This window comes from Aulonocara stuartgranti (genome assembly GCF_965226115.1).
Source record: "Aulonocara stuartgranti genome assembly, chromosome: 7".
Classification (NCBI taxonomy): Eukaryota; Metazoa; Chordata; class Actinopteri; order Cichliformes; family Cichlidae; genus Aulonocara; species Aulonocara stuartgranti.
In genome coordinates this window covers 35,730,049-35,753,537 of record NC_138945.1, presented here as the reverse complement: position 1 = coordinate 35,753,537, position 23,489 = coordinate 35,730,049, and the positions used below count along the sequence as shown (strand labels likewise).

Sequence of the window (23,489 nt, the reverse complement as noted above, 5' to 3'; positions counted from 1 at the left end):
TCAAAGTTCTCACCAATGGAAGGAGGTTTTGGCTCAAAATCTCACGATACATGGCCCCATTCATTCTGTCCTTAACACGGATCAGTCGTCCTGTCCCCTTGGCAGAAAAACAGCCCCATAGCATGATGTTTCCACCCCCATGCTTCACAGTAGGTATGGTGTTCTTGGGATGCAACTCAGTATTCTTCTTCCTCCAAACACGACGAGTTGAGTTTATACCAAAAAGTTCTACTTTGGTTTCATCTGACCACATGACATTCTCCCAATCCTCTGCTGTATCATCCATGTGCTCTCTGGCAAACTTCAGACGGGCCTGGACATGCACTGGCTTCAGCAGCGGAACACGTCTGGCACTGCGGGATTTGATTCCCTGCCGTTGTAGTGTGTTACTGATGGTGACCTTTGTTACTTTGGTCCCAGCTCTCTGCAGGTCATTCACCAGGTCCCCCCGTGTGGTTCTGGGATCTTTGCTCACCGTTCTCATGATCATTTTGACCCCATGGGATGAGATCTTGCGTGGAGCCCCAGATGGAGGGAGATTATCAGTGGTCTTGTATGTCTTCCATTTTCTGATGATTGCTCCCACAGTTGATTTTTTCACACCAAGCTGCTTGCCTATTGTAGATTCACTCTTCCCAGTCTGGTGCAGGTCTACAATACTTTTCCTGGTGTCCTTCGAAAGCTCTTTGGTCTTGGCCATGGCGGAGTTTGGAGTCTGACTGTTTGAGGCTGTGGACAGGTGTCTTTTATACAGATGATGAGTTCAAACAGGTGCCATTCATACAGGTAACGAGTGGGGGACAGAAAAGCTTCTTACAGAAGACGTTACAGGTCTGTGAGAGCCAGAGATTTTCCATGTTTGAGGTGACCAAATACTTATTTTCCACCCTAATTTACGAATAAATTCTTTACAAATCCCACCATGTGAATTCATGGATTTTTTTTTCACATTCTGTCTCTCACAGTTGAAGTGTACCTCTGGTGCACATTACTGACCTCTGTCATCATTTTAAGTGGGGGAACTTGCACAATCGGTGGCTGACTAAATACTTTTTTGCCCCACTGTATAAAGTTCTGTTGTTGCATTTTAGTTTCTCTTATAGTGTTGCACGAGAACTATGTTTGGTGCCAGATTGTGAAAACACTTGGACAACTAAAGAAAGTGTGGGAAGACAATAAGCGTACTCCCCCCTTCGCTATCTATATCTGTCGAGTGTCAAGCACTGAACATCTGGTTTATGTCTGAGCAGCTGGGAAACTCCAGAGCTTTTTACTTCCCGTAACAAGGAGGACTTTATGTGCACTGATTGTTGTGGGGGGTTTTTTTTTTTTTTGGTAGTTTAAAGTTTTTGGGCTCTGATTGGTCAAAGTAAGTCCAAATATCAAGCAGGTTTCCAAGAGAAATAACAGTGGGAGGTTTATGATTATTATTATTCCTGCTTTCAGGACCCTCAGAGTCACATTCAGCTCTGCCTGCAGTGCAGAGAGCATTTACTCCACTTACACTTAACGTTAACATTCAGCCAAACAGGTTAAGTACAGAATTACACTTGCTGAACAGGACATCACTGGTGAGTTTGATTTTTTTTCATGTTTTTAAAGAAATGCATTTTTTTTTTTTTTTAAAGGGAAAATACATTTTGCTGAAAGCTTGCAATTCACCAGTTCACACCTGGTTGCTTTGTTCTTTTATTTCTTTATAGTTTTCACTTACTTTAGTCTTATGTTATATTCATATAATGTGTCCACTGTGTGTTAAATATGATAAAGCATGCATTTTCCTACAAGAAAAAAGCTTCTCGCTTGCATTAAAAAGGAATTTTGTCCAATTGCAAAACACCACTTATGATATTTACCTGAATGAATAAAAGGAGATTGGGGACTTTCAATAATGAGCTGGGAATTACATCATCTTCAGTGGAGGTGAAACCACTTTGAGTTCCCATGATGGCTCCCTCCAGCAGCTTGGCCCTGCTGCTGCTCCTCAGCTGCCTATCAACCGGTCTGGGCTGTTTCTGCGACCGATACTCCTGGAGCTCCTGGTCTGCCTGCTCCAGCACCTGCAACCATGGCACACAGAACAGAGCGAGGTGAGACACACACAGAGCACAGACGGTGAAACCAATATAGACGCAAGCGATAGGTGAGAAAAGTGTATGATGCTGAGAAGAAACACAGGTGAGATGCAGCATAGATATCACAAACAGGTGGGACACTCTACAGAGTGCACATGTAATGCCTATTTAATCAAAACAGATAAAATGGCATGCAGAAGTGTCCTTTTTAGGATTTCTTTCAGAAGTTTTGCTTTTTCTTTTGTTTGCTGTTAAAGCCAAAGTAATTGTGCAACACTGTAAATCAAAAATGAATCCCTTTCCTCTCCCATTTTCAACTGCTGTAGAGAAATGCACATGATGCCAGCAGATGCTGCATGTAAAAGGATTTCATGCTTTTTTGACAGGCAGTTTCGGCATGATGAATATTTCTGGAAGAGCAGCTGCTTTCAGTTATGTCAGCAATACGACAGCAGAGCTTGCAACCAGCACGCCTGTCCAATCAACTGCCTGCTCACTGATTTTGGGCCGTGGTCCGACTGCTCGCCCTGTGCCAAGAAACAGGCAAGGAACTCGCAGTCACGGTGTAAAACAGTGACTCTCATCTTAACTCTACATTTTCTCCACACATTTCTAAACGGCCACATTATTGTCCTTGGATTAAATGGACAAAAAAAATGAACGACCAAAATAAGACGGTGTTTTTGAAAGCTCTGAAAAATACAAATAAAGGGTTTTATCTTTAAGAAAAAGCCTTTCATCTAAGAAAATATTAGGTCTACATAAGATTGAGTAACATAGATGAACATTTTTACCAAATAATAAACATAAAAAGAGTTGAATATATATAAAATAGATTTGATCAGCATTTGGGTCATACTGAGGGCTTTAGGTAACCAAATAGTTGGTTACTGGCTAAAGGGTGACTCCATATAATATCAAATATAATATTTATCCATCTGTTACTGTTACAGTATGTAGAGCTATCACTGCTGCTACATCACTGCTTGTAATAATCATGATCATTGTCATAAAAATATACCTCTATTTGTAATGGCATACTAAGGAGGAGTAATGCTATATAAATGATGAAATGAGCACTTGCCAATGCCTTACTAAGACCTTGATATTGTTTAATAGTGTGATATTTTTATAAAGTGCTGATTTGAGATTGGAGGAACAAATTAGTTTATAATGGAGGAAACTTAAAATCTAATATAATATAACCAGAATGATCACCGGCCTCATTCTCATGTCACTGGCACAGTTTCGGACCCGGTCTGTCGAGAGGCCGGCTCAGTTCGGTGGATCCGACTGCAGCCCCGAGCTGACAGAGGAGAGGCAATGCTATCCATCCACAGAGTGCAGGATAGAGTCTGTCAACTGCAGGGACAACTTCAAGTGTGATAACGGTTAGTGGTATATTAACATAAATGATATCTACATAATTGCTTCACAGTAAAAGAAATAGCTTCACATTCTTCCTGCAGGGCGCTGCATTAACTCGACACTGACGTGCAACAGACAGAACGACTGCGGGGATAACTCCGATGAGAGGGACTGTGGCGAGTTCACTGTTGTGTGTCCTGTAGAGAAGAGAGTGGCTCCAGGGTCTGACCTGGTGGGGAACGGGTAAGCTAAAGGTCAAAAGGTCACAGCTGAGATCCTGACTCATGTCAGTCCTCTTGCATTCCTCCCTCCTGTGTTCATATATTATGTTCCTCCTCCTCAGTGGTCCAGTCATATTTCTACTTGTAAACAGATAATCACCGTTTTGTTTTGTTTGAGGCTGATATCAAGCTTTGAAAGCAATTCAAATAGGAAAACAAAGCATCTGACGACTTGAAAATTTTGGTTTGTGCATAAATATAGAAGCATAATATTTTAAAAATATCACAGATAAAAAAATCCTTGAAAATTAAATGTTTAAATCTTCACGATAATAGTGAATATCATAAAAACATTTATAAACACAAAACTCTGACATAAAAATGCAGAAAATGCTTTCAGTACTTTTTATTACACTTTATTCCAGTTTATTTATTCAGAAATTTCAATATAAGCCAATAATGACATCGGCCTGTGGATGTACTTTTAGACTTTAAAATGGACTTTTTTCTTACAAGCGAATGAGATTTGACTTTCCCCCGATTTGTGTTCGTGAAGGTTTGATGTTCTCGCCCAGGAACCGAGGGGAGCAGTGCTGGACAACATGTTCATGGGAGGAACCTGCGTCATTGAGAGGCCTCCAAGCACATTACTCTACCACCGAGTTCCTTACAACTTTAAAACTTTGAAGATCAAGGTAGGTCTTGGTATTGGAGTCTTGCATTCATATGGAGCTGTTGTCACTTCCAGGTAAATAATCAGCAGTGACAGTCTTTACAAAGTCATTTTACTTGTGTCACTAAAGTGGTTGCAATAGAGTCAAATCCTACCCAACTGGCACTTAATGCAAACCAGCAGCAGCCTGATCAAGCTAACACATGCACTGCCAGGTGCATCGAGCAGCCACCTTAAGACATTAACAGTATTTTCAATGTAATCTTTAAAAAGTGGAAAAGCTGAAGTGTTCCCAGCAACTTCCACACTTGTTAGCACCTAAGGAAGCTCACATTGAGTTGTACACAACACTGCTTGACATACGTTTATATAAACTGCTTGTGCAGCACAATGTCATGATGTGACGAACGACCATTGAGCAGCAAGGCTACAATCACTGCAGCAGACACACGAGTTAATGGAGCCTGTTCTTTTATTTTTATTGATCAAAGCTTGACTTTACTAAGCTTAACCCGGCAGTTCTGTGGAGCATTAGTGATGTATACCAGCAGCCCTGTCTAGGTAATTGGTAGCCCTTTATAACGTGCTGCTGATGAGCCACACTTTTCTCAAAACCTTCAGGGGTTTTTCCACATTCCAAAAAGGCAGATAAGCCACACAACCATTTGTGCACATTTATAATTAAAGCTTTCAAACAAAAGTATCCATAATAAGTACATTTGTGTTAAAACCGAATAACCCTAGAAATCCCAAATGAAACCCCCAAGCGACTCTCCAACCAAACTTCCCACTTGAGCTCTACCAGAACCTTTAAATAGTGTTCAAACCCCCAGGGACACATTTGCTCAAACACATTGTAGAAGGCAAAAGAGAGAACAGGCGCGTGATCGCTACACCACAAATCCACTTACACTAAGATCTATATTCATAATAATTGCGCAAATGCATTACCCACACTTTTCTAAACTACATAATAATCAACTACATTTGTGACAAGTACTGTCTCTTTAACTTACAGTATCTGTCCACCGTACGCCAAGTAGCCACTCGAGTGCAGAATCACACAAATCATTAAAATGTTCAATAAATATATTTATAAGTATATATTTAAGATCTCTAATGTGTACGTATGTTTCTTGATGTGCGAATGGTTTCCTAAAGTGCAGAGTGCTAACTAAAATGCAAATTTCCCCGAAAAGGCATCTGCTAATCTCTAAAATAAAAATCTAAATTATTCTAGACAAATAACGAAATGCCTCTTTATTACATGTGGACATTAGAAATGATGTACAGTATTTTTTATTGGTACTTATTAAAAAGCACTTTTTGTTTAAACACTGTGTGAAACATTCAATCAAACCACTGCTGTGCTCAGCCCAACAAAACATAACAAAATGTGTTTTAAATGGAAAGGATGGTGCATTGAACGCCCTGCTATGTTACCCAAGAGTTGAACCGGTGCACCGCCTGTTTTATATGGCAGGGTTTGAAAAGTCCCAGGTAACAGATGTAGTTGTGGTTGTTTAGGTTGGAGAGCCAGAGGACTTCAACACTGAGCCTCAGCCGCTGCACGCCGAGTCCATCGATTTGAAGACCTCCCAAACGACGCCTGGCAGCAGCACGCAATCTCAAGGCTTGTTTTTCTTCCCGATCTTTTTCTTCAGTGCATCGTCTAAGTCGCACTCCGATTCTAAAAGTGAAGCTTTTGAAGCTTCAAAGAAGAAGGTGAGTCCAGAAAACTGTGGGATGCACTCACAAGTTTGACATGATGTAGTTTTGAGAAACCCAGATTCACATTATGCTTTCCCTCATTTTCTAATCATAGATGTAATGTTAGAAGGAGAAAGAAAAGAAAAGGAAAGAAAAGAAAAGACACGATGTTTACATTGTATAAAAAATGACCGCATTAGTAGGATCTGAAACACAGTCCCCACAAAGATAAATAGGTCAACATGTGTGCAGGAACACATATTTCTTTTTTATCTGTATTTTTCCCCTTATGATCTTCTTATTTATTTCTTGGATGTTCTTCTGTAGGACTCCAAGTTTATCAGAGTGAACCAAGTCCTTCCTGTGTCAACATTCAAGATTCGGGACCCGGGGGACCTCGTCCTGTCACAGCCCTTCTTACAGTTCCTCCACGCCCTTCCTCTCGACTACAACTACGCACTCTACAGGGAAATCTTTCAGCGCTTCGGGACACACTACTACAGCTCAGGGACATTGGGAGGCCACTATGATCTGCTGTACCAGTACAGCAGAGAGGAGCTCAAGAGTTCAGGTACAACAGCACAGCCTGGTGGAAAAAATGGAAAATGCAGCACTGGGCACATACAGTAAACTGAAAAATTAATTAAACACTAAAAACTGGAAAGAAAAAAAATGAAGGAAACACTCAAATACCACAGTACAACACAAAGTCAGTTAAGCTTCAGGGATATCAGATCTGTCCAATTAGAAAGCATAAAGCACTGTGAGGGCATTTCACCGGCTTCAGTGCAAATGAAATTAACAGCAAGTGCACTAGAGGAGCAACAATGAGACATGACATGTCACACAGCCAGAGTTTGACACAATGACTTCCACGTGGTTATTTGTGAATTTTTCTGACCAGTCTGTCAGAAACATCCTTCGGTGGCTCCTGTGCTCACAGCCCAGCACCGTGCCTCTTGACTGGCATTTGCCAGAGAACACCACAAATATTTTCGAGCAAGTCTAATTTTTTTTTGTACATCTGGTTAAACGAGGCTGAGTAACCATTCCTCCAGTTTTACCTCGCTTTCATCCTGACCTTTTTCTTTATATTCTCAACATATAGGGGAATGGGAGAAATACGCTTTGACCTGTTCACTCCTCAGAAACAACACGTTGTTGTCTACAACATAAAACACACAACAGCTTGTTTTGATTTCCTGCATTTCTGCATTTCTTGCTCTTTTTCTCTCTGTAGGTGTAACTGAGGAGAGCGCGATAGACTGCCTGGGCCGAGAGACCACCTGGACTATCATCCTCTACACAGAACACAGGCGTGAAAACCGATGCTCTAACAACCGGATGACTCAGAAATATGAAGGTAACAATAATACTATATTTCTGCCTCACTGCCTCAATAGAGAGCATTGATTTAGTTTCTACCGTGTTATCTTCTTCACTCTTTCCCTGCACATTTCTTTTGTCCAGGCTCATATGTTCAGGCATCGGAGAGGTCTTTCTCCATGGTGAAAGGAGGTCGAGCTAGAGAGGCAGCAGCTCTGGCCTGGGAGAGGCAGGGCGCCACTCCGGATAAAATATCCTTCAAGAACTGGGCAAAGTCTGTCCTCGAAAACCCTGCTGTCGTCGATTACAAGGTTAACTGTAGTATTCTTTCCTCAAGCATCACAGAAATAACCATCTACAAAAAATCTTGCACTTACATCTGAGTCGGCGTGTCCAGCTGCTTCCTCTCATAGATCTGGTTCATGGAATTCCTTGCGCTTCCACAAAGAGGAGGCACCTGAGGAAGGCCCTGCAGCAGTACATGCAGGAGTTTGATCCCTGCAAGTGCGCTCCCTGTCCCAACAACGCCAGGCCTGTTCTGTCCGGCACAGAGTGCAAGTGCGTTTGCCAGACTGGCACCTATGGAGCCAACTGTGAAATACGGGCTCCTGATTACACTTCAGGTATATCTGGTGCTCACCAGGTCTAGTTATAAAAACACTGTTGCTGTGTGATGTGGAAATACTTTGAATTTAAAGTGTCCTTAGTGAAATAGCATTGATATAACAGTGGGTTATTTCACAGTGTTCATTAAAGTGAAAGCCTGGGGGAAGAAACTGCCTCTGTGGCGGCTGGTCTTGATAAACAGTGCTCTGTAGCGTTTGCCTAAAGGCAGCAGTTTAAACAATTTGGGAAGATCTGCAGACTTGATTGTCCGTTGCAGTCTGGCTCTGTCCTGATGTATGGCGAAATGAAGCTTGTAGGCTAAAGCGCTTCGAGAGGTCAGTGAGACTAGAAAAGCACTGTTTGACCAGCAGTCCAACATGAAAAGATCCTGATCAGTGACGGAGCTGAAAATGAGGATTTTTTGTTGTTTCTGGTTTTTATTTGTAGACCGAGTTCTGCTAGTCAGTCACATTTTTTTTATTTGATTAAATCTAGAATATCTATTCTAATATGCCCCTCATTTTCTTAGGATCAACTTCTTATTTTGAACTTTGAATAATACTTCAGGAACTGCTAGCGAGTCTCAAAACCTTGAAGCAAACACAGTTAAGATGAAACACAGATTCTAATCAGGTTTTACTAACATTCACACTGGAAACATTATCTGCTTTGCTACATCCACAGAGGCGGTGGATGGTTTGTGGAGCTGCTGGGGGTCGTGGAGCAGCTGTGGAGCCTCCATGAAGAGACATCGGACGAGGCGGTGCAATAACCCCGCCCCTCTCAAAGGAGGACAGCCCTGCAGTGGCCCAGACAGACAGGAGGAGGCCTGTCACATCTCCATCTTCACAAAGTACTGTTTTTATTTTATATTTCAGTATAAGGAAAAGTTCTGTCAACCTTATATCTTCGCTGCTTTTACCCTGACACATGGACATGAGGATACACTGCTGCTCCTGTACAACAGCTGATTGTTTATTTTGACTATTCAGAATTACTGGACGATCTGATTTGTGTCTCTCGTTCAGACAGGAGACCTGTGACAATGATGACGACTTCACGATAGGCTGGAGGGACGAGCTGCCACCTGGTGTGCAGGGATGTCTGCGGCCAAAGAGCCCTGAGAACAGCTTCCTCCGCGTAAAACCAGACACACAAGCTGAAATGCGTCAGATTATGACATGTGCTTTATATAGACGCTCATATCTGCATTACATTATTTTGTGACAGAAAGCGAAGCAGTATTATACCTTTGGTGAGGACGAGGAGTTTGAGTGTGTCACTGGGTTTGATCTCGACGGTTTTCAGTACATCAACTGCCTTCCTGATGGAAGCTGGAGTCAAATAAGTGGGAGATGCATCAGTAAGTCTGTTTTCCCATTAAACCAGTCCACAGTTATCTTAGTGGTTTGCTACAATAGTCCTTAACGCACAAAAAAATGACAAACTGCTTAAGGATTGTGTGTGTGAATGTGTGTGTGAATGGATGTGTAAAGCGCTTTGGGGTAATTAGGGACTAGTACAGCGCTATACAAATACAGGCCATTTATCATTTACCAAAGATTAGCTGCGCCTGACGTCTATGTGATCCTGTAACCTTTAGGGAAGATTTGCCTTCCCCCTGACATCCCTGATGACACAAGTCTGTCTCCCAGCAAAGACGAGTACAGAGTGGGTGAAGTGGTGCGTTTGAACTGCAATGAGGCGGGACTGCAGCCGCTGCCGCGAGGTTTCTACAAGTGTGGTGACAGTCTCACCTGGGAGCCCCCAATACCTGCTGAACTGCGCTGCACTAATGGTACACTACACTGCTGGAGAAAACGGGGACCCTACTGGTCAAATTCTGATTTCTGACCTGCACTTTTCATTCATGTGTATTATTCATTAGATAAACCTCTGATTGGTTGGAGATACTCACCGGTCAGTGAGAGCAGGTGGTGATGGTTTTAATGAATAAAATGACATACACAGTTCTGAAGCTTTAGCTATTTGACAAGATTTCATTAAAAAACAAAACAAGTTCCAGTAAGCGGCCTTTAAAAGTAAAAAATCGTATCTGATTTGAAGTTTGGCAGAGGTTCCATTCAAGATCAGCTGCTCAGTTTTGTGCACCCACAGTGAAAAACCTCCTTTGCAGTTTTTACATTTTCCAAAGCCACCCAGTCAGATAGATTGGAAACTTTGGCAGGACATTCCCAAATGGTCAGAAGATTGAGCCAAAAACTGATTTTCGGTATTTGTCAAAATCTGATTGTCAAACATATCTCTCATGAATTATATCAAGACATTTTGAGCCAGAAAGAACATGCCAAACACAAGGTAGAAGTTGTAATGAGTTTTTGGCAAAGTGAATTTTATTTAGCTATCCTTTATTTATCGATGTATGGAGGCTCGTTGAAAACATTGAAGGAATTCCAGGCAATTATCTACAAACCGCCGCAGCGCTGGTGGACATCTGGTCGTTTCCCAGAGGAGAACCGTGAACAACAAATTGGCTAAATTTAAAGATTTTGGATTTTTGTGGACCTGTTCTCAAAACTTTTTATCTCAGATTTCAAATGAGAACCACATGTGTAAATGAGCAGTTTTGTTAAAAATTTGGCATATTTACATCAAAATTTTTACACCTTGATCTTTTTTGTTTTTACTTCTGAGTAGTTTAATCTGCTATAAATGATCATATCCATTAACCTGCTGACATAGTTTCTGTGGACAATACTTAGTTTATGCTGTTTCTGTATGTGCTGTGTGTAGAGGAACCATTTGTTCCTGATGTTCAGTGTGGTCCAGGACAGGTACTGCGAAACTCTCGCTGTGTCTGTGTCCCACGGGAGAGCTGCCTGTAAGTATTTACGAATGAACTGGTCACATTTGAATGGATTTTTCCATATAATGTATGCACTTTTACTTTTACAACAATCCTCTTTGAATGTTTGAAATGTGATTGACAGCCGTGTGTGTGTGTGTGTGTGTGTGTGTGTGTGTGTGTGTGTGTGTGTGTGTGTGTGTGTGTGTGTGTGTGTGTGTGTGTGTAGTTCACAGCCGGAGAATCTCTGCATCCTGAACATAGACCTCGGCGTCACAGTGTCAATGTCGCTCTGCTCCTTCCAAGCTGGTCGTTGCCACGGTGACCCGCTGTTCTTCGTCAGCAAAGCTGCGTGCGACGCGGGCACTTTGGACAAATTGGAGTGGGGCATGTTTAGGGCCAACATGTCCTCTAAGAGCTCTGTTCAGGAGCCTTGTGAACTTGACACTTGCTATGAGTGGGAGATCTGCTCTGGTGAGTTTCACCTCACAAAACCTTTAGCCTAACAGTATGAAGCACAAATAACTGACCTAATGTTAACTCACGTCTGTCCCGCAGTGTTTAAGAAATGTGAGTGCAGAGCTGCTCGGGAGTGCCCCAGAGTGAAACAGCACACGTTCTGCATAAAGCTGACCCGGCTCCAGAGGACTCGCAGCATGGACCTTTGCTCTATGGCCGCGCTTAAATGCTCAAAGTACGAGTTTGAAATTCTCAATGAAGGCCAATGTGAGTCGTGATGACGCTTTTAAAGCTTTTCTGCTGCATTATACTCAGCAGCACCTAACACTGAATGTTGTGTTTAAAACTGCATTCAGCACATATAGTTTTAGACCTCGTTGAGCACCACAAACATCAATTTAAAGACATAATAAACAACAACATGGTGTGAACTTTGACATAAAAAATGATTTTCAAAAAAGAAAGAAATATCACACAGTTACAACTTTTATATCTGGTAAAAGTAAAAAATGAAACTCCATTTCCAGGAAATGTTTATGGGGTTAAGAGGTGCTTTTAAGACTTGCATCATCATAACTTCCTGGTTGAAAAATATCTGCTTCTTCAGTTTACACATTGAGTGAACATGCCTGTGAGCACAAAATTTGGGGGAAAGTTAACAACCTCTCCCAAAGGGGAGCAATAGACTAGGCTGAATTGCAGGTTAGAGTGAAAAACCACGGCGAGCTTCACTGAGCTCACCTTTACTTTGTTCTGAGTCGCTGTAATGGCCTCTGAGTTGCATGCCTCTCATTAGCCTATGAATATCAATAGCCTCACTTTAGTGATACTCTATAATGAATGAAGCAGTTTAAAAAAATCTGACTTATGTGTGAAGGAGGAAGAAAGCAGCAGCAGTCTGTCAGTCAAATCTAATTCCAGGTATTTTTATCCTTGCTAAATGTGCTTCACGTGCAAAAATAAAAACATAAAATTGTAACTTTGTTTTCATTTTCTCCTGCACTACTTTCTCATCCCTTGCCTTTTTTACACTGCAAATTAATGTGACTATATCAAATGGCAGCAACTCCGTGCACTTAGGCAGTTTGACATGCTGAGGTATCAGAATAACTCTCAAAATCAGTAAAGATGCCGAATTAAGTGACATGCAAGGATTTATAGAGAATAATAAAAAAAAATAGAAAATAGTTAAATAAATTTAAAAAATGACTTGATGATGTCAGAGATCAGAGGAGAATGGCCAGACTATTTTGAACTGAGCGGTAGTAACAATAACTCAAATAACTGTTCACTGCAACGAATGTATGCACAAGACGATGTCTGCATGCACAACATGTCCAGCCTTGAATGAGCAGCAGAAGACCACACCAGGTACCACTCCTGTCAGGTAAGAACAGGAAACTGAGGCTACAGTTCCACCAAAATTAGACAATAAAAGAAAAAACACAGCCTGATCTTATGAGTCTTGATTTCTGCTGAGACATTTGGATGGCTGGGTCAGAATTATGTGTAATGGCTCCACCAACAGCAAAAATAAGTCCTTAGATTGTATGATACAGTAACAAAAACGTTTTATTAACTTTCCGTATGTAACTAAAACAAGCAATTAGATTAAAACATTTGTGTGTACTGTATGTACAATGTCAAAATTTTCAGAGAGAAAAAGCCAAAACCAGCATCTTTATTATTGGCAGGGATCAATACTGATCACGTTGACCTGCTCTCCAGCACATCGCCTGGCCCCCGCCTCACATTCAGTCGTGGTCACGTGAGTGCTGCCGTCACCGGAGCTAACGCAGAGTGGAGTAGAGTCTTTGGGGCATTCTGATGCATTCCTGCACACGCATTTCCTCTCTGCTTCTGCAGTTAAAAAGCACAATGGTTTTATACAGCATCCTGTCACATATACATCCTGTTTTTGGCTTTTATTTTGAGAAAAGAAAAGAAAAAGTCTTCTATAAAGACACCTTGACAGATTGTCCCCGGCTGGCAATCCTCGCAGGATGTAAACTTCTTCTCTGGCCACCGGCAGTCGCTGTCACTGGTTAACACGAAGTTCCGGCCCATACACCGCAGAGCTCCGAGCTTACAGACATCTAGCACCATATTATGGTTTGCACGAAGTGTGGCACACAGCTGCAGAGAAGTCCTAAAAGAAGATAATACACAGAAACGGAGAGAATTTGAATTAGGTTTTATAAATAGATGGAGCATTTCCAATGTGCTAAATACAGAAATGGACATCAGCTTACGTGCACTGATTCGGCATTTTACAGACACACTCGTTCTTTCCCAGAGTCTCCCATAGTTTACATGTTAGGCCAGAAGGAGGAGAGGGAGCTGTGGGGGCTGAGGAAAGCATACAAAAAGCAGGATTCAACCATATATTAAAGCAGATATAACGTGACAAAAATTGACTGCACCTTACCAGCCCACCACCAAAATGCAGCCAGAAAAAGTTATTGAGAAGAAAATACTGAACATATAACAGCTAGAGAGACAGAAGTCACCCTTAGAGAGCAAAAAAAGAAGAGCAAGATGAAATGCATTTTACCTGCTGTACAATGAGCAACAGCAGGAGAAGGAGACCACTGCAGACTGGGAGTGCAGATGATCTCCGACACCTCTCTGTCAATCACCGAGCCCTCGGGGCAGGACAGGGACACACTGTCTCCAATCTCATAGGCTTGTTTGGTTGGTGTGGCTACAACTAAATTGTTGAGTGAGGGAATCCCACATGTGGAACCTGGAACAGGAGGACAAAGCTTTTGAGCATCAGGGAGTGAAAATTACAACAAAACTGAACTTCCAATACAGTTACTAACAATGGAAAAACTTAAAACATGGAGATCTTTAAGGTTTTACTCAGTTCTGGGACTTAATTTTACTCCATCTTACAAGGCTGTGTAGGGTTTATGATCATGCTGTGTGCCCTGTTCAGCAGGTTGCTATGTCCAAAATTCAAGTGGTTATAAAGCAGCAAGGGGGAGGTGGTAGAAATGAGGCGAAACCTGCTGGTTCCCACAAACTGTACAAAAAAGATGGGCATCGCCACCAAAGACATCACCCGTTGAAGTTCTGCTATGAAGCATCCAACCATGGTTGAGGAGCATCTCTGACTGTTAGACTGTTCATATGCTAACAAGCACTCTCATGACCTGGATTATCCTCCTTTAGGGGCCCTAGAAATGATGATCATTTACAAAATTAACTTCAACTTTTATTCAGTAAGACCTGAAAATAGCAACTGAGTCCATGCAGTTATTAAAAAAACGTTTCTTTTTGCAACCGGAGGAGTCGCCCTCTGCTGGCATTACAAAACAATGCAGGCTTCAGACTGTTCATTAATGTTGACAGCAATATCCAAAATGTAATTCAATTATCAAAGTCTTATTTGAATGATTACCCTCATTACAGATGAGAGAGTGAGAAAAAGAAAGAGACTTGGGTGAGCTACAACTTTTCTCAACAGAAACCACCTCAACCTGTCTTATGTTATGTTCTGTAGGTTTTTTACTTTCAGTGGAAGTAACTGCATTAAGTGACTTCATCCTCACTTTGAACGCCCTTACTCCCAATCTGAGGCTTCAGGTGTACATGATCCCCGTGTCAAAAAACACGGCACCCACAGCAGAATAGAAAACAACAAAATGTAAGGAAAGTTTCTTCAATCTCTTCTGAGCAACATTTGATTCAGGACGAGCTGCTCAGATTTCACAGATATCGGTCAGCGTGAAATGGGCTGCTGCAATAGGACAGATCTGCTGACTGTCTTTTAGAAAAGAAAACACATCTGGTCGTATATTTGTTTTGATAACTGACAAAAACACCTAAGAAAACAATTCTCACAGTCAGGATGGACAAGTTGTTGAAGTGAGTGGACCCAGGCCCCTTTGAACCACGCACAACACCAATAATTTCTGACTCTTTTATCATCTAATCAGACAGCAGGAAATTTTTATCCGAAGAAAATATCGTGGTGTCTCAACCAACAGATAAGGCAAAGTTTTGACTTGGAAATCACCTCTGCATTACCTCAGTAAGTAACAAAGCTGGCTGTAGCCATCCAGTTCCCTCTTTTGCTGCACAAACCTAATGCAACCTGCCTAATTGTGACTATTGAAATAAATTTAAGATGACTGCAAAAAGAAGCCTCAAAGCTCCAGAAATCTCTGAACAGGAGCACAAAATGCTCATGTGCAAAGGTGTCAAGTAATGAAGTACAAATACATTGTTGCTGTACTTAAATAGAGTTGTCACTTTACGTTTTTGCCACCTCTGCTCATGTGAAGGAATCCGTTCATACATACTGAAGAATTCTCTCTGGACCAAAGCACTCATAAAACACCACATGGCACACAAAAAAATTACTCCATGACTCCAGACCCCTGAGTCCTGGCTTCTTAGCCAGTGGCTATATTCACACAGCAGTTTCTGGGATAACCTGATAGCAAAAGAAAAAATTATACACACACACACAAAAAAATAAATAAATCACAAAACGTACTTTTACAAACCCTCGGTCCTGTAGTCCACTTCTGGTTTTCAGCACATGTTGCTACTGCATTTCCACTGAGGTAATACCAGTCCACGCAGGAGTACTCCACCGTGTTTCCAACCAGGTAAAAATCTCTGGGATTCTAGAAAAAAATGACAGGAAAGCTCAATCATCCTCAGCCTGATGGACTTAAAGAAGATTCTCAGTCCCAAACACCAGAGGTTCAGTAGCCTCAACAGCTGCTTAGCCTCACCTGAACAAATCCATTCCTGAGGTTTGGAGGAGGCCCACAGGTTTTTGGTGGAGTTACAGAAAGACTGAAGCACTGGGGCTCCATCATCCTGAACGCAAACAGTTTGCAGTTAGATGACTCTGATACTCCTAAATGAATGTCACTGGAGTGGATTAGTTTGCAATATCAAAATCACAACTTGTGGATCCAAATCATTAAGGACATTGCAAATAACCTTTAAAACCTTGAGATTGAAATGAATGAAAACTTTTGGTTTTGCTTTTTAAACTGTTTTATTTCATTTATTTATTTCCATTATATTGATTAAGTTACATTTACCAGACTAATACTTAAATAAAATGATTCTTACTGTAAATATTGGATGTCTGGGTCATCACAGGGCTTCTGTTCCACCTGCAGTCCCGTGCAATGTTGACCACCTCTGCTGGGGGCGGGGTTATTGCAGCTTCGGGTTCTTGACCTTTGGCCTCCAGAGCATGAGCCCCAGGAAGACCAGCAGCTCCAGCTGCCGTGGATCACCCCTGAAGAAAATCAGGAGAGCTTCAGTTTCCAGTTCTGTCTTGTTAGGAAAGGAGTTTGGATGGCACAAGTTCTGACCCCTCTGGGTTTTATGGCTGGTTACCTGGTTGTTCTCCAATCACAGCTCCGTTCTCGCATGCTCGTCCTGAGGTTCCCGGGCGGCAGACACAGCGACATTCGGAGCCCGTCAGCAGTGGCTGACCGTTGTTCTGACACGGCCGGCAGTGACAGGGATGCTCCTCCGCCAGGTACTCCTCTGTGGCCCTTTTCAGGTGGAGCTTCTTCAGTCCTGCACACTGCACTTCCTTAACCAGCTCATACAGAGGGCGCAGCTGAAAAAAACCCAACACATTTAAAACAAATACACATAATCCTTCATCAAGGAAGGTTATTTATTATGAAAAGAAACCAAATTATATCTTCTTAAGTGCAAATGCATAGCTTGCAGAAGCCAAGCCTAAACTCTAAACAACATTTATAAAGGCAACTCTGCAAAAGATCACGTCTCACTTCACTGAATCCAAACTCTAATTTTTCCCTTCCTGTGAGTCTGTTTGAGTTTCTGCCCAAACCAAAGAGTCACTTTATTTTTTTTGCCTATCCTGTTGGTCCACTTGATTGATCTTTATTATTGTTATTATTTATTTATCTATCATATTTTAAATTATTACAGAATGGACAGATATGGATGGGGGATGGAAAGGAAGAAAGCAAGAAAGGTGGGAAAGAAAAATAGAGGGGAAGAGGGACAGTGAGAGAAGACACTAAAAAAATCCTCTCGATCACCTGATGGAAGAAAACAGAAAAAGAAAACGAGCAAAAAAGAGAACAACACAATAGGGAGACCACAGCAACAACCTAGATAAGTAGAGTAACAGAGTTTCTGAGCAGCATGCAAGACCGACAGCACATGGTATGCTTTGAGGCAGCAGCCAAGGAAGATATAGTGTGTGTCTATGAGCGCCTGCGTGCACACCTGTGTTTTCAAAAGGTTTCTCCATGTAACTATCTGCTAGAAGCTGTGGAGAACCATAGCCCTGCCCCCGAGGGCATGAAGCAGGCACGAGTATGGTGAGGGCAGATAGGCCCCCACACCTGGAGGGGCCTGAGAAAGAGTCACTTAACCAGGATGAAGCAGACAATAGAAAGAAAGCAAATAGATGTTTCACTCTTTTCACTGTTATACCTTCTGGTTTATGACTTCAGGGAAGTCTTTGACAGATGAAGCCCAGTTATCGTAAACTTCTCCATTAGCTTCTGGGTTTTCTAGATCCAGAACACTCAGAGCACCAATGAGTCCTATATCTCCTCCGAACACATTGACCTTAATGGGCATCTTGTTAACACTGCTTCCTGTAGAAAGTAAGCGGAGGTTAAATCATTTATTTGGTTTCTTTGACCCTCTATGGGCCACTGTGTATGGTTCAAAAGTCTTGATATAAAAACCTTTCACCCACCGTGGCTGCTTGATACAGATTTTGTCAGTTTTTCACAGACTGTTTTGACTTTTTTCCTGAAGAAACGGCGCTTAACTTTCCTCCAACACCTCTGGTAATCTATATCTGTCGTACCTTTACAGAAAACAAGCCAGGATCAAACAGATTATCTCTAACGTGTGTGCATTATTTTAAATTGACTAAAATGCCTGGTGTCATTAATACCAAATATTCTTACTGGTAGATGCGAGTGCCTGACGGTCTAACTCCAACAAGGCTTGGTATTCGCCTCCAAGTGAGCCCTCGGAAAGGTAGTGTGTGCCATACTTCTGGAGCACCTGATGGTAGGCCGAGTAGTCATATGTGAGGGGCAGCAAGGACAAGGCCTTCCAGAAGCCTTCGGCCAGAGTCAGATACTGGGGGGCAGAGTTTTGAAACTGGGCCAGCTCCACTTTATTCTTCAGGATTATAAGTCGGTAGGCCTGGACAACAGATGTGGAAGGAAAAACTTGAGCAAGATGCTGACAGAGCCGACTGATCTGAGCCTAGGTACAGTTTGTTAATCTCATTGGAATTAAAAAAAAGACATAAACTGTATTTGTGTATACACACCTTGTTGTTAGTAACCTCCTTGTGAAACGTGCGCCGGTCGTGCACCAGAAAGGCGTTGCTCTGGATGTGCTGCATGTAGGACCAAGAGCTCTCGTAGGATTCGTCGCTCTCGTCATTGTCTACTGTCACCTGCAGCACAAACATCAGAGTTCAGCATTTTCTAAAATCGGACGGCAGCTTGTCACATCAGCTCCGTGTTGTTCAGGCTGTCAGTCAGCTCACAACTCAACAACTGCAGGCAATTTTCTGCAAACATTTATTATCCAACAGTTGGACAAATCAAACAGAGTTTTCCTCAAAAGACCATCATCCAAAGCAAATTTATCACTTTGAGTGAACTTTTACCTGCAACTACTTGATGTCAAATTGAGCATTCTTTTATTATCTTACTGGGTTATTCATAGGAGTCAGCTCACCAACTTTATTTTGCATGAAAACTACAGGTTCCTGTTTGACTCACCTCGAAGTTATATCTGAGGATGTTGTGTGGCAGTCTGTACAAGACTTTATGGTCACCGCTGAACACCTTCCTACACTGCCCTCCAAAGCTTCGAGTGTTGATCACACCTGCTCTCAGTTTCCCTGTTAGCACATCGTACCTGCACAACACACACACACACACACACACATCAGTTTTACACCAAACTGCAGCCTCAAAGGCTAGCATGGAGACAAATTGTTGAGTCCAAAACTTAGAGGAGAACCCACTGAGGTTATGCAGTCTATATTCTAGACACATAAGTTAAATATTCTCCTTCCCAAAAATCATATTCTGATCTGCAGTCACATTCCTGGTGTTGGGAGCTGTAGCTACTTACCCTCGACCTGTGAAGTCAGAGTTTGGAGGTGTTTTGTCGAGGTCACACGTGGCCAGGCTGTTGTCTTCGCCGCAGTTTCGCTCGTCCAGCCCGTCCTCACAGTCCTGGTCTCCATTACACACTAGAGACTGGCTGATACACTGACCTGCATGATGGTTTCAGTAAAGAGGTTTATCCACAGATTGCAAAAAAAACCCCAAAAAATGCTGTAGAAGGAATTTTAATTATTTGCGATATTTTTGTTTACACTGCAATTTACCAGAGTTGCAGCGAAACCTGTCTCCACAGCCTGCTTCCAGTGGACATCTTTTCTGTGGGACACATGTTTGTGTTTGAGTGGCCTCTCCTGAGCACGGCACACCGCCAAACTGGGCAAACACTTCCACGTGTCGAGTTCGTACCTGTAAAAAAAGTGATTAAAAACATGAATAGTCTTTTTGCACGCTAATACTGCTAGTGCACCCTATGTAAGCTCGCTTATTGGCATGGTCACATGCACTATTGAAGCTCAATTGCCTACAATTGTTGTTTATCAATACACTGCTTTGAAACCCACTTCCACCCCAGTTCTTCCTTTTAGCTAGTATCTGACTTCATAAATATCCAATCCTTGGTCACTCACTCCTGCTCTGTTTGGTGATGACCTTGCTTCTGCTAAGATAGAAACATTACTTCTCCTTTGACTGCAGTGGCTCTGACTAAACTGTAGGCATGCAAGTGTAATGAATAGATGGAGCGCTCTCACTGTGTTTCCTCTCACAGTCCTGAGGCCTTTTGTTTCTGTTGGCCTGAGGATTACACAAAGTGCAAATCAGAGTCTTCGTAATGGACTTGGGGGATCAGGCATCACTGAATGTGTGACTGCTGTGTAAACAATTTGTGTGTGCACTATATTCATTATGTCACAGCAAAGGGACAAACTGTGCAGAAATAATGCACATCTCGGGACAAAACACTGATCTTTAAAACATTATACTATAAGGATTGGCTTTAAAGTGAAGATCAGAAAGTGAAGATCAGAAGAGACAGAACAAAAAAAACCAAACTTGTGGGGTGATCTTTGCCTATGCCTCAAACATTTTTTGCATTATGTAACAGTTTGTTTAAACTAGGGGTCAGGCAGGCAAGCCAAAACTAAAGTTTGTTTTTAAGTTCCTAAAGATATTATTCAAAAAGTAGGGCCAAATTACCCATACAGCAAGATGCATGTGTAAAAATTAGATTTCGCTTCTAGTTCTCAAAGTAAAGCTAAAGTGGAAGTGCCATAAAGCTGCATCTTTCTAAAGGCCTGCAGGGGGCGACTCTGGCATCTTTTGTTGTCTAGAAATCTACGTGAAGAAAAAGGCCTAGGCTGTAAAAAGTTTCTGTATGATCTCAATAACTAGTTTTAGGCTCTATTTAATACAACATGACACTAATATTTTAAATTATCACTCCATTTAAAGCTCCTCTTCAGTAATAAGTGCTGTATAATTGCTACTCTTCAGAGTACGGAAGAGCAACTGCTGTTCGACATTTACACACGTCTTATTTCTGACTCCATTTTTGTTTATAACTGTTTCTGGCATGTGTGATTGTCAGCTTCCCCAGTCAAGTCTGGGGCTGTAGCTTTTCTCCCTCCATGCAGTGCCAATTTCAAAATTGCAGTTTGGCGTTCAGTTTGAGGTTTCACAACAGGACTTCTCAAATCAGTAGTTGATTTGAGATCCCATCTTTTATATACAGTCTATGGGTTTAGAGCTGTTTTAGGACTGGAGAGTTGATTCCGAGGCACTCCTTGTGCTTAAGTGTCCTTGAGCAGGAGTAGAAACACAATTACTCGTTAGAATTTACAGTGCCTCAGGCTAAAAGGCACTCTATTTACGTGCAAAGCTTTTAGCTACATGTCTCTGCTGCATGTAAGTGAATGCTGAAGCAGTTCCAATGTACCTTTGTACTTGTGCAGCCATCACACTCAGACCAGTCTCCATAAGGCCCCCATCTGCAGTTTACAGGCTGCTGACAACTGGGGATGAGGATGGGACAGTGTATTCATTGCAAAACAGTTATGTTATATTATATTATTTAAAATGAACAGATAGTAGAAAAACCTTTGATAATGAAAAAAAAAAATCTAAACTATGATTTTTGACAAACAGTGTACCAGAGATAAGTTTAACAGCCAACAGTGTCAAAGATTTCTGCATGTGTGCACCTACCAAACAGGAGAGATGAAGGCAAGTGACAACGCCAAAGCAGCAGCCAAATTCAGCTGTGAAAAAAATGCAGGGAAAGAGTTCATTTAATGTAAAAACTCCTCATTTAATAGTAGTTATGCTCGATTAGCCAAAAAAATACCTCCCAATTATTTTTAGATATAATCTAAATTTGATAAGTGCTTACCTTCATGATGTGCTCCTCAGAGTTCAGCCGTCTCCTCTGGACTAGCACAATAGCACTCAGGCTCATATAACCAGCTGGAGAGGGTTGGAGGAGGGTTGGTGGTTTTTACTCATTAGAGTTCAGGAATTCCCACACTGAAGAAACACCCACAATTCATAAGCCGTGAACAGAGACTTGGCGTTCTTTTCCACTGCTTCCATTTCTCCACCAAACTTTGTGTCACTGTGTGTCTATTTCCAGTAAAAATATGTGATAATCCTGTTTGCCTTGGGAACAACAAGAACGGTGTGCTGTTTTTTTGTCCTTTTTTCATTGTAGGAGAAAAGCAGCAGCTACGTCACAGCTGTTTATCCTGGATAAGGCTTCCATAAGCTGAGTCAGCGTGATTTAGCCAAAGGTCACATAGACTCATATTTGAAAACATTCGATTTTTTTGTTGCACAATTCATGTAGAAAAGTCCCAGGTATTAAATACTGGCATAAGTCCAGATGCCTTCATTTCAAGTACTTAAAACTCCAGTCAGAGGTAGAACTTATACAGGCAGACTGGATTATAGCCCAGCAGTGGTCTGTCATTATGCAACAAATAGCTGCAAGAAATATTTCAAGTCTTAGGAATTAACCAGGATTTTTACATTAATTGGTGCTAAAATGACGAAGTTGCCCTTCGGTGGTCTAAACATAATGTGTAAGGCATGATTGAGAAAGCAGAAAATCTTTCACCTGGTGTGTAAAATCAGTAGATCAAGAAGATATTACGTGTGAAACTAAAAAAATAGAAAAGAAAGATCACACCCAAAAAATGTAAAAGTTTGCTAATGATGTTTAAAAGCACAGTAGCCTCTATTTTTGTCAGCCTGATGGAGCATAATAATAGAAGCTGTAGTTCTATTGTGTTTCTGCCTGTGTGCACACTTGGTCCTCTAGAGGGCACTGGTTACCACTGTGACAGTATCACAAGCCTGTGCTGTAGTGGTGCTTGATGGATGCTCAGGACACAGGACTATAAATTCTTGCTCATGTCTTTTTTTTCTTTTTTTTTTGTGAAGTGTTGTCGTTCGGGTGATTAGTATTTTGAATAATAATATAACTCTAGCATCAAATGTGCTAGAGCATTTGCTCTTACTATTTTTTACATACTATACTGCTGAGTGACTGTCTGCTCCTCGTCAAATACATTTCATTGCAATGTTGACCCTGTGCTAACTTGCATATGACAAATAAAAACTGAAACGGAAATGTCTTAGAAAGATTAACATGTTTTCTTTCCCTAAACCTTGCCAAAGTAACATGAATATATGGATTTTACACACATGATACATAAGTGAACACTCACACTTGTACAAACAGGATATTCACTATAGGCCACACAACACAGCACAGACTCATTTTGCACAGCAGACACACTCCACTTGAAGAACTACACATAGGAACCAGTTTCCCATGAGGCCTTTCAGGGGGTGACTTCCAGGTGAAATCCAGGTAACAGTTTAGTAAAATAAGAAGGCATGTATGCAACAATAAACAAAACAAAAAACTAGTATGGAGATAATTGTTAAATATTTTGGGGACGTCTTTATTGAACCTCTGTAAGTTATGCCAAATACATCTTCTTCTTCTTTCGGCAGTTCCATTTAGCGGTCACCACAGCAAATCCTCTTCCTTCACCTCACTCTCTTCTTGCATCTTCCTTTGCCACACCAACCCTCTGCACGTCCTCCTTCGCC

At 41.7% G+C, this 23,489-nt stretch overlaps 2 protein-coding genes across 4 annotated transcripts; one reads left to right on the top strand and one right to left on the bottom strand.

The window, feature by feature from the left end:
* The first annotated feature begins 1,400 nt into the window (after positions 1-1,400).
* Positions 1,401-12,223, top strand: c6.2 (complement component 6, duplicate 2). 3 transcript variants are annotated; one of them, XM_082541033.1, is made up of 18 exons: positions 1,401-1,571; positions 1,919-2,090; positions 2,462-2,618; positions 3,322-3,466; positions 3,545-3,686; positions 4,221-4,359; positions 5,865-6,062; positions 6,375-6,618; positions 7,288-7,410; positions 7,518-7,684; positions 7,771-7,996; positions 8,664-8,832; positions 9,008-9,119; positions 9,210-9,342; positions 9,583-9,777; positions 10,734-10,821; positions 11,015-11,259; positions 11,344-12,223. In XM_082541033.1, exons 2-18 carry the CDS (start codon positions 1,945-1,947, stop codon positions 11,520-11,522), a joined length of 2,808 nt encoding a protein of 935 aa, XP_082397159.1. In that variant the 5' UTR covers positions 1,401-1,571; positions 1,919-1,944; the 3' UTR covers positions 11,523-12,223. The 3 variants fall into 3 exon arrangements, with proteins under 3 accessions (XP_082397159.1, XP_082397161.1, XP_082397160.1); XM_082541035.1 differs by having other exon boundaries at positions 1,875-2,090; XM_082541034.1 differs by having other exon boundaries at positions 1,872-2,090.
* LOC309711045 (complement component C7-like) lies at positions 11,705-22,009 on the bottom strand. Its single transcript, XM_082541036.1, has 18 exons — positions 21,763-22,009; positions 21,579-21,631; positions 21,310-21,385; positions 19,640-19,781; positions 19,381-19,525; positions 19,023-19,161; positions 18,563-18,691; positions 18,189-18,432; positions 17,972-18,085; positions 17,701-17,867; positions 16,618-16,846; positions 16,345-16,516; positions 15,996-16,083; positions 15,752-15,884; positions 13,799-13,990; positions 13,497-13,593; positions 13,212-13,393; positions 11,705-13,104 (listed from the first exon to the last, which is right to left on the bottom strand). Exons 1-18 carry the CDS (start codon positions 21,826-21,828, stop codon positions 12,929-12,931), a joined length of 2,544 nt encoding a protein of 847 aa, XP_082397162.1. The 5' UTR covers positions 21,829-22,009; the 3' UTR covers positions 11,705-12,928.
* Between the last annotated feature and the right edge of the window lie 1,480 nt (positions 22,010-23,489).